The 17,311-nt window shown below is 35.1% G+C and overlaps 1 protein-coding gene across 1 annotated transcript in view; it reads left to right on the top strand.

The window, feature by feature from the left end:
• FMN1 (formin 1) overlaps nucleotides 1-16,994 on the top strand; it is a 148,155-nt gene extending 131,161 nt beyond the window's left edge. Inside the window, exons 16-17 of the mRNA XM_055813279.1 lie at nucleotides 6,151-6,235; nucleotides 7,309-16,994. Of these exons, the coding sequence (XP_055669254.1) occupies nucleotides 6,151-6,235; nucleotides 7,309-7,353 (130 nt within the window). The 3' untranslated portion in view covers nucleotides 7,354-16,994. The remainder of the gene's footprint in view (nucleotides 1-6,150; nucleotides 6,236-7,308) is intronic.
• Nucleotides 16,995-17,311: the final 317 nt, after the last annotated feature.

Below are 17,311 nucleotides of genomic sequence, written 5' to 3'. Positions count from 1 at the left end.
GCAGTAAGGCATGTAACACATGAAAGGAATTTGAGCTATGGGGATATTTCTTAATCTCTCAAAGGGAGTCATTAAGGATCTAGGCTGGGTATGTAGCGTAGCTCTAGGTTAAACAGTTGATATTGACTGTAACTACCTCTGCTTGTTCATCTCCACTCACATCTGAAAATTTGGGTTGCACAATTCCTATGCCAGCACAGTCTTATGGGAGAAGTTTGAACTTCAAGTCATGGAAAGCTCAGGTGGCACAGAATTGTCGTTCCAAGCTATTTTCATAACCCACAACTATCCACACAACCCATCAGCTGCACAGAAGGAGCTGCAGAAGCAAAGAGAATGGATTATTCCAGAATATCAAGAGGTTGAGAGAACCAGATAATTTGGTCTCTGTATTTGCACAGTAGCAGAGCCTGAACATATATGAGTAGCAACTGACTTGTTTAGAAGGGATTCTAAACTCACACCCTCTTTTGTCTGACTTGAATGGGAAGCAGGGGTGAAAATTATGAGTTTATCTGGTTAGTCCCTGGCTAGATAGTATCTTTTCCTGTAAGGAGAAAAAGTATTTTCCCAAGCTTATGAAGGAACCTTTTAATAAATACAGGCTTATGTTTAGATTTAGTTCCCCTAGTTACAAAATAAAAATAATAATTTTGAATAAAAATAATGTCTTTATTTTTCACTAATAACTTCGAATGTAAGAGTTGTGGCTTACATCCAATTTACAGGGGAAGACAACACCTGCCACATAAAGGCAGGAAAAAGCCAGCTGTATTCCTGTTGCTTATAGTAAAGATCCATATGCAATGTGAGAGTCATGAGTCTCCTATTTAAAAACACATTGTTCTGATAATTTCATTCAATTTTGTTTTCCATGTTGTGTGGTAATGTGCAATACTGCTCACTATTACAGCTGACACCACACTTTTATTCACTAAATAATTCACTAAAACTAAAACCCTCTTTTGCTCGCGCTGTTGAAGGAGAGTAACTTTTCCTTTGAACACACCTATGTTGCAGCTGGTCAGGTTTCAAGGTGTAACCAACCTGCAATCCCATTCCTTAATTTTTTGGCCTCATGTTATTGCTTGCTAAATTAGCACCTGCACGCCTTTTGTCTCTGTGTTTTGATCCACCTGTTCCACCGTCCTTTATGATCTCTTTGTCCTCTGCAGTGCTCTCTGTTCAAAAGTGTTCTTGTCACTATTTTTCTAGCGTGTTTTACCACACACTTCTATCCCCTCTTGCTTTTCTTTTTTAGATATACCTCTGCTGACTTTTCTATTCCCCTTTCTTTCTCCTTGATTTCACATCTACTAGATTCAGTCCCAATTTCTCTTCCATTAAATCTCTAAAACATAGCTAGACTAGTGTGCCCATCCATGCTATTTTATACTGATACAGGAAGAAAAAACCAAATCTTTTAACTGAGTCCATTCCTTTGCACATCTCCAAACTCCCCTTCATGGTCATGCCTCTCTAATGTCCAGTTCATGTGAGCTGCTTCCCTGTACATTAATTCACGTGACAAAACCTCAGAAGGGGTATAGAGTGGTTGATGGGATGCTTCGTTCATGTTGTTAAGCCTGCGCCTGTGAGTTGCAATTGTGGAGCTCTACGTCAGGGCTGGATTTCTGCCACTGTTTCTCCAGGATAAGGGTCCTGAGGAGATTCTTTTCAGAATACATATTAATTGAACTTCCCGAAACTGAACTTATCAGTCCCTATTATCTTTCCAGCTGGGAACTGGCGTTGTTTAGCCTGGAGAAAAGGAGGCTGAGGGGAGACCTTATCACTCTACAGCTGCCTGAAAGGGGGTTGTAGGCACGTGGGTGTTAGTCTCTTTTCCAAAGGAACCAGTGTTAGGATGAGAGGAAATGGCATCAAGTTGTCCCAGGGGAGGTTTAGGTTAGATATTGAGAAAAATTGTTCACTGCAAGGGTGGTCAAGCATTGGAACAGGCTGCCCAGGGAAGTGGTTGTCACCATCCCTGGAGGTGTTTAAAAGACACGTAGACTTCTGTTTGGTGTCTCGTGTAACACTTAAGGAATGAACAAGTTTACATAACAAGATGAAGTGAGTAAGTATTTTAAGCTCCTACTTTTTAAATCTTGCCCCCTAATCAGTGTCACTAAGACACTACTTACTCTAGCACATCTACAGTATATGTTTTAGCAATGTATTTCAAAGTCCTCTTCAGAGTTTTGTTGACCCACACAAGACTTCAGTGGATTTCCCATATTCCCTCAACTTATTTTCTATTCCACCTGGTTTCTGTAAGGTATAAATGTTAAAATTGGCCACCTTTGTTACCATTTAATAGAGTGCTGTTACTCACAAGGAAGAAGGGAGATTTAAGAGAATATTTATTTCCCGTGCATTTTGACATAGCTTTTGATTTTGATTTTGAACACATAATTGCCGAACAATTGATAGTTAAGCAAGTTTATACTTTTACAAAAAGTTAAACAATTTACATCTATATAAATTATCATAAACTACAAGTAATGCCTTAAACAACTTTATAATATGTTTGATAGTTTAAGTTAACTAAAAATAATAGGATGTTGTGTGGTATATGCAAATTGATTAATAACGTAGCATATGGGTCTAAGAAAAGATCAGAAAATTATTCGTTTAGTTCTGTCCTTTTGAATATACTTCGTAATTTTGTTCTTTCTGTACCTTATTCACGTCTAATTTTACTTCTAATATTTGGTATTTTAATGAAAACCTTTTCAAATTAAGTTATGCTATTATGTGGTTTATACAAATGAGAAATTATTTCTATTTGTGCTAAGGAAGGGTGGTAGAAAAAAATAGAGTGAACAGAGAACTCAACTAAGTTGAGTTAACTGAGTTTGTCTAGTCACTAGCTAATCATTCTTTGAGTATGTATTGTGTTTGTTTTTACTTACCATTTCAATTACAGACTTGGTCAAATGTTGTGCATACATTCAACTTTAGAACATACAATCATAGAATAGTTTGGGTTGGAATGGACCTTTAAAGGTCATCTGTTCCAACCTTGCAATGAGCAGGGACATCTTCACTAGATCAGGTTGCTCAGAACCCCATCCAGCCTGACCTTGAATGTTTCCAGGAATGGGGCATCTACCACCTCTCTGGGCAGCCTGTTCCAGTCATTGTAAAAAATTTCTTCCTTATATCTAGTCTGAATCTATCTTCTTTTAGTTTAAAACCATTACCCTTTGTCCTATCACAACAGGCCCTACTAAAATGTTGTCCCCTTCTTTCTTATAAGCCTCCCCTAAGTATTGGAGGACCGCAATACGGTCTTCCCTGGAGTCTTCTCCAGGCTGGACAACCCCAACTCTATCAGCCTGTCCCCACAGGAGAGGTGCTGCAGCCCTCTGATCATTTTTGTGGTTTCCTCTGGACTTGCTCCAACAGGTCCATGGCTTTCCTGTGCTGATGACTCCAGAGCTGGACATGAATAAAGAATATTGTGTGTGTTTGCAGCTTTTGATGGAAGGTTGTTATAGCTTTTAATGGACAGTTAAAGTTATGTGTTCATATCTAGGTTTTTTTTAGTGAGAGTAAAATAATGGAAATATGAGGATTAGACTTCTGCTGTTAGCCAATTTTATTATTTTGAATATGATAGCTTTCATACTCTTCCATTTTTCTCAATTTCAAGGATAGTGCTTCCAAACGCAATAGCCAGTTCTCGTATCCTGACCATGTTTAACAACTAATTATTTTTGTTTGTAAGGCACCTTTACAGCATGGGTGCTTTACTGATGTAATTATTGAGCTAACTGCTTTCTTAAAATTGAGCCATCTGATTTTTAAAAATCCCCAAGAATTACATTCCTTTTAAATTATGCACTTGATTTTCTGGTAATGTCTGCTAATCTCACCACTCATATGTTAGCAGAGTGATGATTTTTTTTCCCTAGGAGACCAAAGTGTGACATGTAATTAGTCTGTCATTTTTATGAGCCAAATATCACAATTCAAATAATGTTAGTGAGCTGGTTTATTTTTATTTTGTATTCCAAATTATGCATTCTATTTTTAAAAATCCAGGTTTCCTGGAAATTGTGCAAATATAGAATAAAATACACAGAACTAGGCCTAAACCAGTTATAGGCATAATTTTCTTTTTAAGTCTAAACATTTATAATCCCATAATTTACAATTATTTATATTTATAACTATTTATATATATATATATATATATTTACATGCCATGATTTTTAATAATAAAAACATTTTTCAAGTGTTTGGGAAATACTCCTAAGGCCAAAGAGAATGTGAGTGGGATGAAAATGTGCTCAAAATAGGGAAGAATTTAGAAGCTGATACCTTGGTGTGTTTCTGCTGAACCTGAATACCATCAGTTGAAATATATCATCATCTTTGCATGAACTTTGTAGCTGTGAGGAATAGCTTGCTGTCCAGTGCATGCTATCATCCATCATTAAGTATTAAAGTACTGATTAACAAAATTGTAAAAAGATAGAATAGTACGTTGCCTCTTAGTTTACCTGCAGAAATGTAGAATACTAATTAACTTTTTAAAAGACTTCAGATATATTTTAAAATGTACAGAATAATAATTCTATATTTATGTATTTGAGGGTGTACTTACACTTTCCATCAATGTTGTAGCTAAACTGTGTTGAAAATAAGTTCAGTTGAAAGTACTGTAACAGTTTCCTCCTGTTCTTAAGCACTGGAAAGTGAGACACCGCCAATAACTACCCAGTAGATGCTTCTAAAATACATAGCTCACGGAAGGAAGTTTAGTTTCCAAACTGAGCGTTGATAAACACAATAACGTGTTCTATATTTTTAAAAGAATCTATTTTGCTGATAGTGTTGAGTAAGGAAGTACACATCAGTAAGTGCAGCTATAATCCACTTTCCTTTTTGCTTTTCTTCCAAAATTCCTCAAAAATTGAGTGTGTCTAAAGTGGTTTGAACTGGACATAGTATTTTAAATACTTCTTGACTAGCCATAGCACTTATATCTGGCAGCTGAAAAAATTAAATAAGAGAACAAAATAGAATTTTTCAGTTCAAGAGTGCCAAGAAATGTGTTGTTTCTAGTAAAAGACTGATTTGGTGTGCATTAGTGAAAATTGGTTTGCTGAGTTCTCCTTGCTTGTAAAAATTCACTCGCAACTTCTTTCCCTCTGCATTTTTCATATAGTATTGTAAAGTAGGTGTTTATAGCATCAGCATTTTAAAGGCACTGATAGCTGGGCAGATCCTTTCTTAGGAGTGCCAAAAAAATTCTTTCCTTTTCATCGCTGTTTAGCACATAATTTCCCCTGCCCTTTCCTCTCTCTGGAAGAGGAGAGTCAAGTCCTTTTCATTATATTCTGTTTCTGATTTTTCTCCTGATTAAACTTCTTGATTGGGTTCTTTGTGTTGAACTCCTCCCTCAGAAACTGGGGTTCCCTATGCACAATCCTAAGAGCAAAAGGCAAGAAACAGGGGAATCAGATCTGTGTTCTTCTTTCTCCTTATCTCAATAGTGCTTTCAGTAGACTGGTCTGTAGCTGCAGACAAGACAGGTTTAACTACCCCTAGACAAGAACCCCTTCTAGTTTGCCTCTCCAGCTATTACCACATCAGTCAGGTTGGTCAGTCAATTCCATGTAAAGCAACAGGGAAAACATTAAGGAATAACTGGCAGGTGCTTTCATCTCAAGGTTTTCTGAGGAAATATCAAGTGTAGACTGGCAGATGGCCTAATAAAATAGCACGTTCTGTATATACAACAGAGTGAGCCAGCTAGCTTTTGTTTTTTTCAGAGGAGTATCTTCTTGCCTTGATACTGCAGCTTTTTTGGTGGGAAGAAGACACCGTAAAACCCTGATACTCCATAAAACCCAGATCCTGCAAGAGCAGAGAAATTGTTTGCCTGGTGACAATTTCAGTGAACAATACAGGCAGTCTGTCCTTTTGCTTTTGATTTTCTCTATATAAAATGTACTTTGATCTGCTTTTGATATTTTATTAAGTGTCTTTGAATAGTAATAGCAGTTTGTTGGGCTAATATGCCTAAAGAGTTAGTGGTGATGGTTCTCAAAGATAGAGTATATACCAAGCAGGATCAGAACATGTTTAATTTCTTTGAATTTAACAATGTATTTTCTGTGTATTTTGTTTCAGAATTAAAGTGGCTCAGCAATCAGTAAGCAAGTTAACAGCAGAGAAGAAAGTTGAAACAAAGAAAATCAATCCTACAGCTAGCCTGGTATGAGTATTTCTCAGTGTGACATTCAGAAGAGTTTCTGTGACACAGTTTTTGCTCAGAATGATGGTGGGTTTGTGCTGCTGTTGAAGGGTGACATAGTATATGCCTTGTTTGAATGTAGTGGAGCGATTTTCTTCCCAAGGAGAAATCTTTAATCTTGTGCCCTATGGTAGTCCAACAGTTAAGTTTAAAACTTTGTTTACTTGTACCTAAGCACTATTTTAGATAACAAAATGTGATAAGAGCTGCTTTTCTGGTTTCTTCCCCCTTCCACTGAAGTTTCTTGTATTTTCTTCCGTGCTCCATAGTGCATTGAGGCTTACTGCATATATATTTGTCCAACGGCTGAGTGTCGTTTTTTTCAAAACCTTGCAAAATCTTTTTTGCTCTGTGGAATAATGGTAAAAGGGATTAAATCCCCATTTTGTTCCTTGCTGTTTCCCAGGTATTGTGATAACAACACAAAAAGAGGACTAATAATTTACACTATAGATAAAACCTTTTTTGTCTGTGTGCAAGGCACGTAGGTTAGATCAGCATTTCTCAAACTGCAGGAAGCAAGAGACTAAGGAAGGAAGTGTACATGAAGGAATCAGTATATTATTTCCATTCCCAGCAGAGCATATCAGTTGCAGGACAGGCGGCAGAGGTATGAATGACTACACTTGCTTGGGAAGAGGTCTTTAAACAACATAGTTTAGCTAATGCTAAATTAGAGCCTTTAAGTCAGCAGAAACCATTCCAGGCAAGAGAAGGTATCAGATTCACATGAATTTGAAATGTATCTGGTTTTCTCTAGCTGTACTGGTCTTCACAGAGCTGCGTATTTTTAAAGATACACAGTATCTGGCAAGTGCATAGCTAAAGCAAGCTCAGTTTTTACACAGTAAGTAATGAACTGGTTTTGAGCCTTCCTTGAGGGCTCCAGACATGATTTTTTTTTTTTAAGAAAACTCTACTGTGACTTGTTTAGTACTTCTCAGTCTTCTAGACCAAATGCTTAGAGCAACTTGAGAGGAGATGGAAAATTATACACAAGAATGATAGTGAAACTCTTTCTTTTTCCTTAACAGAAAGAACGACTGCGTCAGAAGGAAGCCAATGTGACTACCAACTGAAAGAAGAAAAAACCGAAAATGATAGTGTGACTTTGTACCTTGCATGATGCTTTACTACAGACATGGCCCAGGGAGCACCTTATGTTAGATACTGAATTCTGCTTTGCTGATCTGTTCCAAGACAATCCACTAAAGACTTCTGAGTTCCTTCAGAGGGGTTTGTACATTTATTGGAGGGAATTCTAAGAAGGTTTTTACATGGGAAGTCAAAGTTATTTTCTGTAACTCTTCCTTACATTGCTTAAAATGCATCTGGTTGTTAATGGTTCTTCAGAGTACTCTGTGCGTAATGCATTAATATGGAAGAGCTAAAATGAGCATTTAGGATGCTGAGTTAAGTAATGACTAACAACCTGTAGGTTATTTACAGGGCTTTGTGTAGATGAGAGCAAATATGCTATTCAGCTCACAAAAGACTTACTACATCGTAATTTTTGTTACTCCAGCAGTAACTGAGGCAAAATTGACTGATTCTACATAATTTTATAGTGTCTAACTATTGGATGCATCTTTCTAAAACTGATTAAATGTAAGTATAGATTTATGCTGTATTTTACTATAAATATTTTTATAGAAGCTTCAGCTTATGCCATACATTGAAATGGAAACAGTATTTTGCACATGAAAATGAATAGCTTCTAATTCTTTAGTTTTGTGATTGATGGCATAACTGATTCATTATTTTTATGGTTTTAACCTAACATTTCCTAAATTTTGAGCTTCAAAAGAAAAATTATAAAAATGTATATTTTTATTTCAGTATATATTGAAAATATCAATTCCATGAAATGATGGTATTATTAGTCATTATTCATTGAACTGAAATACAATATGTTCCCATGAACTTAAACATTTGCCATTAAATCTCTGGCTTTCAATTCTATTGAAAGCTTTCTTTTAAGAGTGAATATCTCACTCTAAAATACATTATGCAATCTGCTCTTGTCCCCCTATATTTGTATGAAGAATGTCTAACTTACATATCTATATCAGTATCGATATAGGTATAGGTAGATATAAAATCTAATAAGTAAAACTTGAGGAAGAAATAAGAGAGTCTCACTGTCCTCCTGTAACATTATAACCATTGCCCGTAAAGTAGCAGAGCTTGAAAAAAAACTACAGAATACCCACCGTTACTTGAAGATTCTTGCTGCATTTTAGGGATTTAGATTCTGAGAAGAAGAGATCTTGAAGCAAAAGTTAATATAAGGTAAAACAGAAAAGTGATTTTTAAATACAAGTAGGTAACAGCCTATAAATAGGAACAACAAACAAGAAAATACGCTTCTGCTTGCTGTCTGTAAGAGAGAAATCCCCTTCTTTCTGCCAACGGTGTCTGAAGTTGGTTACAAAGAGAAATTAGGTGCAGGAAATTTAGAAATAATAGAAATTAGGTGAAGCAAAAAAGTAGGAAAAGGTAATAGGGGCAAGGTATTAGTGCTTCGCTTAGAAGCTGGAAAGAATATGTGAGACAGACATCCATACAGCAACTTAGATAGAGAAATTGCGATGAAACCTAAGGCAAGGTCACCCCTAGAAATGTACACTTATTAAGGAAAACAGTGGTTGTGGAGACCCCCATTCATGAATTTACTTGAAGATTTCATATATTGCAGGTTTCTTAAATGAATCTCTCTCTCATTCTCTCATAGATAAAAACAAGGGAATCAAGACTCCCTTGTATGTTTTAGTTTCTAGCTGCTGCAGATTCACTGAAGATGTGTAAGCATAATTCTTATGAAAACAGTCAGTAATATACCAGCAAAAATAATCTGATTTGTTGTTTGACTATTCCCATTGCAGAGAAGTAAATTCCAAAGATGTAAGTTTTCTGTCTTCCACCAAATAGGTAAAGTACATTTGTTTCCAATATTATTAGTGATGAACAAAAGGAGCAATAATGTTTATAAAAGCCAAAGAACAACAGCAAGCAGGGCAATTCTGATGAGTGTTTAAGCAAACAAGTGTTGAGTTTTGATATGATTTTCATGAAGATAGTGTATATTGCCATTTGACTTGATCAGGAGTTTTTCAATGAAATGTTTTACTTGAAATATTAGTCAACAAGAGTAGCACTGTTTGTGAAAAAGGATTAGTCTTGAAAATTCTCATTAGAAACCTATTATGGCAAAAAGTTTTTCCATTATTGAAATACCCTGTTTCAAATTTTCTAAATGTGAAGTTTTGAGTTTTCAGTTCAAGTTCACTTTTCATTTTCACATGATGAAAAATGTATATAAAAAGGGATTAAAATTAAAATTAATAATGTAAACCATTCCTTCATCAGATTTGTAATTCTTTTTTCAGATTATCAATTTGCCAAAGTTTTAAGAATTTGGGCTATTTTTTCAGAAGATTCAAAAACTTATATAGCACAAAGACATTGTTTCTTCCTCACTTTCAGTTGTAGTGATCTTCCTCTCAAGACAGAGATTCTGATTCCAGCTTCACCCGTGACTTAAATCCTCTACTACTAGTTAAACTATTTTTAAGTTTAAAAAAAAAAAAAAAATCACCCAGACTATTTGATTCACTCTCTTAATCAAGACTTTAAGACTCTTAGATGGATTTCACCAGCTAAATATCACACTTACACCCATAGTAATACCCAGAAGTGTCTTCAGACAGTAATTGAAGTGGCAGTTGTGCACCTGCTGACCTTCACTAAAATGTTACATTAACAGATACAACATATCTATGTAAGCTGTTCAGTTATGAAGTGTTTAGACACTACAGACCTAACAAGTGGGCATCAACCAGCATTCATCTTGGGGTCACCAAGTGTCAACAAAAATTATCTTTTAAGCTTGCGTTAACTTTGGTGCCTGACTTTACCCTGAGATTTCTAGTTTGGGGGGAAAAATAGGAGAAGAGAAAAGAAAAAAAATAAAAAGATGAAATGGAGAGAAGTCTCTGGTACATGTCTATATTGCTGTCAAGGAAGTAAAAGTAAAGATTGGACTAAATTAAGCCAAGCAGCAATAGCTAGACAGTTAAAACTTTCTGGGCTATATAATTTAAAATGCTTCTACGCCACACAGAAATCACTTCTGTGACCACAAAGTAGATGTGGCGTAAGAGGTTTTTTTCATGGCTTTCATTTTGTTTTCAACAATTTTATTGCCAAGCTTCTCGAAGTCTGTAAAGTAAAGCACTATTAAAATGTGTATTACTCAGTAGGTGCTTATTACCCAGGAAAATAATATACATTACTGATTTATAAATCAAATTATTAGGAAAAATTCAGTTTAGATTAGTAAATATCAATAATTTGTGAAGTGCTCTTTACCTTATTTATGTTACCACTTAATGATTTTAAAATGGAAGACCTTTTAGTGTCTTTGAGATATTTTGACAATATAAATTATATTTTCATTGTGTTTTTATTAATCTATGAAAACTACCCAGGTGTTTTGCCATGACTAACCCATGTAAATGTTTTATTATGTGTTTTATTATAGGATTGTAAATGTATGATTTAATATTATTCTTTCATATTTAACAGGAATTTTTTTGTAGCAAAATAGAAACTGTATGATATTCAGTTTCTGTACATATAGAAAATCAAAGTAGAATGGATGGAATATTCAGAAAGCAAAGAAAAAATAATTGAATATCTTAAGCGGTTCTAGGAAGGATAAAGTTTACACAGGATTTCAACCTTTCTGAATTACTGAGGATATTTCCTCCAACCAGATACAAACAGCCAGGTTATCTCTGACCAGTCTAATTTTTTACTACATGACACATGATAAAATATTTCATTTTCCATATGATGTACAGGGTACTTATTGCCCTTATTTTCCTGTTAATTGTTAACAATTTCTTTCTTAGCATATGAATATGGCACAGTGGAAGACTGTCTTTATTTATTTAGTAATACTATTTCTTCATTGCTTCAGGTCAATATCTTAAGAATGGATGCCTTAATCTTGTGTGGATGTGGAATTTCAGAAAGACCCAGACAAGTTAGAAATATTCATCTCATTACAGCATTGACATAGATTTGAAAATCTACCTCCTTAATATGTGTTTAGGCACCAGTCTAAGTTTATCACTTCAGAAAATCATATCCACCCAGGTTTTGCTCATTCTTGGCCTTGTCTAATCTTGTTCAATATTGTTATGGATCTCACTCCTTTCCCTTTTCCCTTTTCCTTTTTCAACACCTTTAGAATTTATCAATGCCAGTTAGTGAATTTCAGGATTTGCAGTCTGGAGAGTTCTCTTTGGCATTCTTCTTTTGAAGATAAGCCTATGTGTTTGCATATAAATGTAAAGAAAATAAAAAAGAAAGTTAAGAGGTAACTTGATTATATTCAGTAAGTTCTTCCAAAGAGAGAAAATACTAGGAACTAAATGATTCCTTGAGCCAGCATAAGAAAATATAATAAATACAGTATAAAAATTAGAACCAGATAAATTAAAATTAGCAATAAATTCCAAACTGTTAGTAATGAGGTTAGTTAACCACTGGAAGATGTTAGCAAAGATAGTTGTGGTTTCTTCATTTTCTGACACATTCAAGTCAGGATGGAACATCTTTCTGGAAGGTTTGTGTAGTCTAATGCAGCTTATTGGATTCAGTTCAGATGTACCTAAGTGGTGTCCTATATCCATTGGCTCACCAGTTCAAATAGTTCCTCTAGACAGAAAAATGTAAGAATGTCAAAAGACCTAATAAAGTATTTTTTTCTCAGCTCTATTGGAATATTCTTATCCAAGCTAAAAGAGCTCTTTGTTGTGGTTTTAAATTTAAAATATCACAAACAGTGTGGTGTAGAACAACATAATGCAGGAAACCATTGTCAAATTATAAACACTTGTATTACAAATGATTAAGTAATTAGTATCTGTCTGATGCATCTTGTGGTATTTAAAAGGTAGCAAATTTATATGCTGTGAAATTCAACATTGTTTTAGAGATTCCCAAGCTAGGTCTGAGAAAATTGGCATTTTAGATTGCACAATGTGAAGTCACAGAATCACAGAAATCCAAGTTCCTTAGTATTTGTCAAAGGTTTGAGCATATGCAAGGGAATTTCTCTTGGGTCCAGGTAATGTGATGCAAAATTTAAATAATGGTCTCTCCTTTTAGTGAAATATTAGATATGACCTGTTAATATTATTACCAAATATTTCCACTGCTTTTGATGTTTTGGTGTTTGAACCATAACAATTTTATGCAATTTTTTTAGAGATCTAAAGTTCAAAAGTTGTGCAAGCAAAATTGGTGTAACTTTTCAATAATAGTTGGGTTTGCAAATTTTTTTTTTCAAAATGCCTGCAAGAACTTTCCTTTCTTGGTTTGTTGGTTTGGGTTTTTTTACAATTATTTTCAATTCAAAAAATATTCTTAGAAACATTACTAAAATGGATGTTAGTTTTTTTCCACTTGAAAATGTACACCTAAACTCTATGTTTTCAGTAAATTTGGCAAGCTTCAACTGGCTTTAAATGACCTTAATGCGATACCTCATAGAATTCAAGCTTTAAATTAGGGCCTCTGTGTAAACTGTAAGCACTGGGTAAAAGAGAACATTTGTTTTAAGAAGCAATGAAGTGAAAAAGCTGAACTGATAACTTAAACCCAGAATGCACCACCTTCCTGGTAGTACGTTATCAAGTAGCGTTAAGTTTTCCCATAATGTAGAACAGCATTGTGTTTCCTGTGGTTTGTTTTTGCCAGTTGTCATCTTAGAGTAAATTAAAGGCACCAATTTTATTTTATTTTCGTTAGACATTTCTTGTTAATTTCATTTCATACTTTGTCACCTCAATTTTGTCTTCAACAGTCTTGAGGTAATACAAAGCTTTTTTATAGAGGCTAATAGTGCTTATATATGCAAGTAGTTTTATTTAGATAAGTATTCCTCTGGATCACACAGTAAAAAATACCTGTAGAGGACATTATGAGGTCATGGGACTGAATAAAATCTCTTTTAGAATCCTGTTATGAAAATTCTCCTGAAATATCCCAGTATGGGACATAGATTTCTTTTCTGTGGTAGGAGCAGCCTCAAAAGGTTTTGGAACTCTGGGAGCTTTTGGAGAATGGAGAATGAGGCTGTTGGCACAGCACCTTTGCTTTAGCCATCAATTCCTAAAAGTACAGATTCTCTGGAGTTACACTGCAGTTGAGTTGCCTGAGCCACCATTGCCCCAGGGACTCCTGGAAGGGAGACTGGAAAATACTGCCAACGGCCATACATTTTCAAAAGGGAAAGAGATCATCTTTATATTTCCAGATTAAAGTAAAAGCTGGTAGACTCTTCCAAAATAGCAGAAAATTTATATAGTTTTATGTATTCTTTAATTAGGTTCTACAGATTTCAGAGATTCTGCATTCATATGTGAACTTCATTCTGCGCCTGTGTTCTTGTATTTATTTAATATGAACAGAATCACTTATATATTCTTACTCTTTTATTGTGCTGCAACTACTAAAATGTTGACTACAAACACTGTTGAACGAGAGATCCATTAAGAGAGTCCCAACAGGCAGTTGAATTCCAGGCTTCCTGGTGCTGTCCTGCCAGGAACCTTCATGTTTTCCCAGAGGTAAGAAGAGTTTAGCTGCCGTGCCATCCGAGTTCTCAGGCTTTCCTAATCAGAAACTAGCAGTTGTAGCCTGGGGCCAAATAATGGGGCCAAATTCTGTCATCACTGATAACTATTGTCTTCACCACAATTAGAAGTTAACTGGGGCATAAAATAATCCTCAAGATGGCAGGTGGGGTGTTCTTGTGATACCTATTCAACTGTAATGTATCTGATAAGCTCCAGGTTCTAAAGAGTACTGACACAGTCTGAGATACATGCACTATATTGACTCTAACACACAGCATCCTCATAGGTTACGCTCAAGTGGCTTTAGAAAGGGGAGCTGTACTATCTGTTCACTGGTTAATCTTTTTCTGAATCTTCAACAACCTGATTTTTGTCAGTCTGTGAATTATGCATTCAAAAACTTTAAATGGTACATTTTCTCTCTGGCTTCTCCCAGAGGGACCGAGCTTGTAGTTCAGTATTTTTACTTTCTCATGTGGCATGCTGTAAATACATCCCATTGTAGCTGGGCAAATGCTCATCCTGAGCAGCTATCCACAGACAGTATGTTACAGAAACTGCAGAAACTGTGTAGAGATTAAAGAATACAGCACTATTTCCTACTGCTTGGAGCATCAATAGTCAGGAAATTAACATATATATATATATATATATATAGTATAGCACCTGGTGCTTATTTCTTAGTTGTAAAGTAGTTTAAGGAATATATTGCCATTAGCAGCTAATGACTATAACCTGGATAAAAGCCATGGTCATCGTCTTATAATTCTTGTTTCTTTCCTTTATTAGAATGGGTTTTTGTGGTGTGGGTATCTTCTAGATTTTAGGGGGGAAGATACCATTCTGTAACGAATCAAAATGAAACAAGGTCACAGTTCTAGTCTAGACTTCTTTCATATCTGACAGAAAGTTGAAGGAATAAAACTGATGTCTTTAAATTCCACATAAAAATGATACTTTTTTTCTGATTCTTTTTCATTCAGTTATTCATTTTGTGTTACAGTCCAGTGTGTTTCAGAAGGGCTGTGAAGAAATTAGAAGGTTCAGACATATGAATCTCACTCCTTAAAGTTTCCCTGTAGTGTTCAAATTTAGCAAACTGGCATGGGGAACTTCTCTATCACCGGTTTTCCTCAGCAATTCATATAATTCCCCACTCTCCTTCTTTTATTAAAAGTGGTCATGTAGTTACCAAACTGGCTGCTAAAGATCCAAGGAAAACTCAACTATCAGGTGCGGAGAGGTCAATTAACTTCTAAACCACAATAGAGACTTACATGGCTTTACTGCACGCGAGTTGAACCTTCACAATTCACCTAAGCTGAACACAACTCCCTTTCAAAGAGTTAGACAATCAATACAGTGCTTTCATGCATTTCTCTTATTTTATGTCAAGAAAACCTGTGTCTCTGAGTAGGAGGCAGAACTTGAGCATTTAGTTCCATAATCAACTTCTGCTCTATTCCAGACCAGAATTATGTGTGATATGGGAGATGTATCCGAGTGTTCTGGCATTATGTTTTATACATCTTTTCCATCACTTATCCAGAGGCCAAGTAAAAAGACTCAGTAATGTACCTAAAATGAAGATGTTGGTTAAAAGTGCCATTGAAATACAAAGTTCACTGTTTCTTTCTAGTGGATTTTCATTTGATTAAGTCCATCCTCATGTAACTTTCTATCAATGTGTTTGGGTTTGTTGGTTTTAATTAAAATATTATATTATATTAGATGATCAATTCAGCTTGTTTTGGGCAACCTTCTGTGGGGGCTGGAGCATTAGTCAAATAATCTGTGCATGCACAAACAGCTCCACTTACCACTACTGTAGCCTGAACAACACTGTTTCACCTGCATATAGCTCAGAAAAGGGAGAGACCTGAGAGGGAAATTTAATGGATTTTTAGGTGCCAAGTTCAGAAAAGCTACATCAAATGAAACGCGTTCTTGTCATATTGCACTGGTTTTGAAATATCAATGATACCTGTTGCAAAGGAAGAGAAAACTCATGTTCCATGTCAGATGGGATTGCATAAAGACATTATGGAGAGTTGGTAAATATACTTGTAGGAGCTCTCAGCAAAGTTCTGAATCCCCATCTGATGACTGACAATAGGTTGCCCAGGAGAAACAGATTTAAAAAAAAAAATATATGTATTTATTTTAATGACACTTTAATTTTTTGGGTATATCACCCTCAAAAAGAAAAGCTGCCCCTGTCATTGCACTCAGCTGTACAAGCTAAACTCTCTGTACAAGCTGAAAGCTTTGCCATATTCAGAAGTTATAGGAGGCAAAATCTGGGGAAGAATCAGAGCTGGCTTCTGGAAACTGTTTTTAGTAGGATTATAGTATGATTTTCAACTTTAATTATTTTGAAAATTTTTTTGGTTTCTTTTGCAATGATTTTGAGTTGAATACTTGCACTTCTGAATGTTGTTGTTGGTACTCTTCCCCCTCTTCTCTCCGTATGACTCAAAGCCATCAAAATACAGGTCTCTTTGGCAGGTTAACTTCTCTCTGAAGATGTAGCAAAAGGGCAAGTTCTCTCGCAATGTTATTAATGTTCTCTGTGTACCTAGCAAGCTTCACAGATGTAACAGGGTTTAAGTCTCTCATGTCCATATGGGATTTTCTTTAGTAAAATCATAGTTTTGCTTGCATGTTCACACATAAACTCAGCAGTCATATACTTGTTGTCATTTGAGTTGATCTCAACTTTGTATTTTTCATCCCACAAAATATACAGCAAAAATAATGGAATATTAGTACAGTTTAGGGTTTTTTTATTTTTCAGGAATCAAACTCTTTTGGGTAGTTCTTAACTAAATATGTTATAAACATCTTTTAAAAAAAAGCTAAATAGATTCAGGTGCTTCTCCTTTGCATTGCGATTATATGTGTGTGTGTGTTTCTACTATGTATCTGAAAGTTTAATTTTCTCAAAAAAAAAGATGTGCACATGATTAACTTTGTAAAAGTTATTGTAGTGGAATGGAGTATTTATTTTTAAACTAAATTCTTAAGGAACCCTTGACTGTAAATAAAAGACTGTATTTTCCTTCTCAGTATTTTTGTTCATTTTATCAATTGTATTTTTGTATGCAAAATATATTGTTGAGATACTGTAGGTTTCTCTGTTTGAATAATTCTAAGTCTAAATAACTTGCTATTGTTTACACTGCTTTACTGATCCAGTTAATATTCCAGGATCAGTGTGCTTGTTAAAAAGATACACAATATTTTGGGGATCTCCAAAGAATTCAAATATGTAGCTTACTGATATAAATTTTGTGAAGGTATTTTAATAAATGTTGGGAAGGGTTGCACACACGTCTGGGGATGTGGATTTCCTTTAGTTCTCATGCCACTTCTGACAACTTGT

The sequence above is a fragment of the Falco peregrinus genome, chromosome 1 (assembly GCF_023634155.1).
Source record: "Falco peregrinus isolate bFalPer1 chromosome 1, bFalPer1.pri, whole genome shotgun sequence".
Lineage (NCBI taxonomy): Eukaryota > Metazoa > Chordata > Aves > Falconiformes > Falconidae > Falco > Falco peregrinus.
Note: the sequence above shows the minus strand (reverse complement) of the source record. Positions and strands in the feature narration are given on the sequence as shown.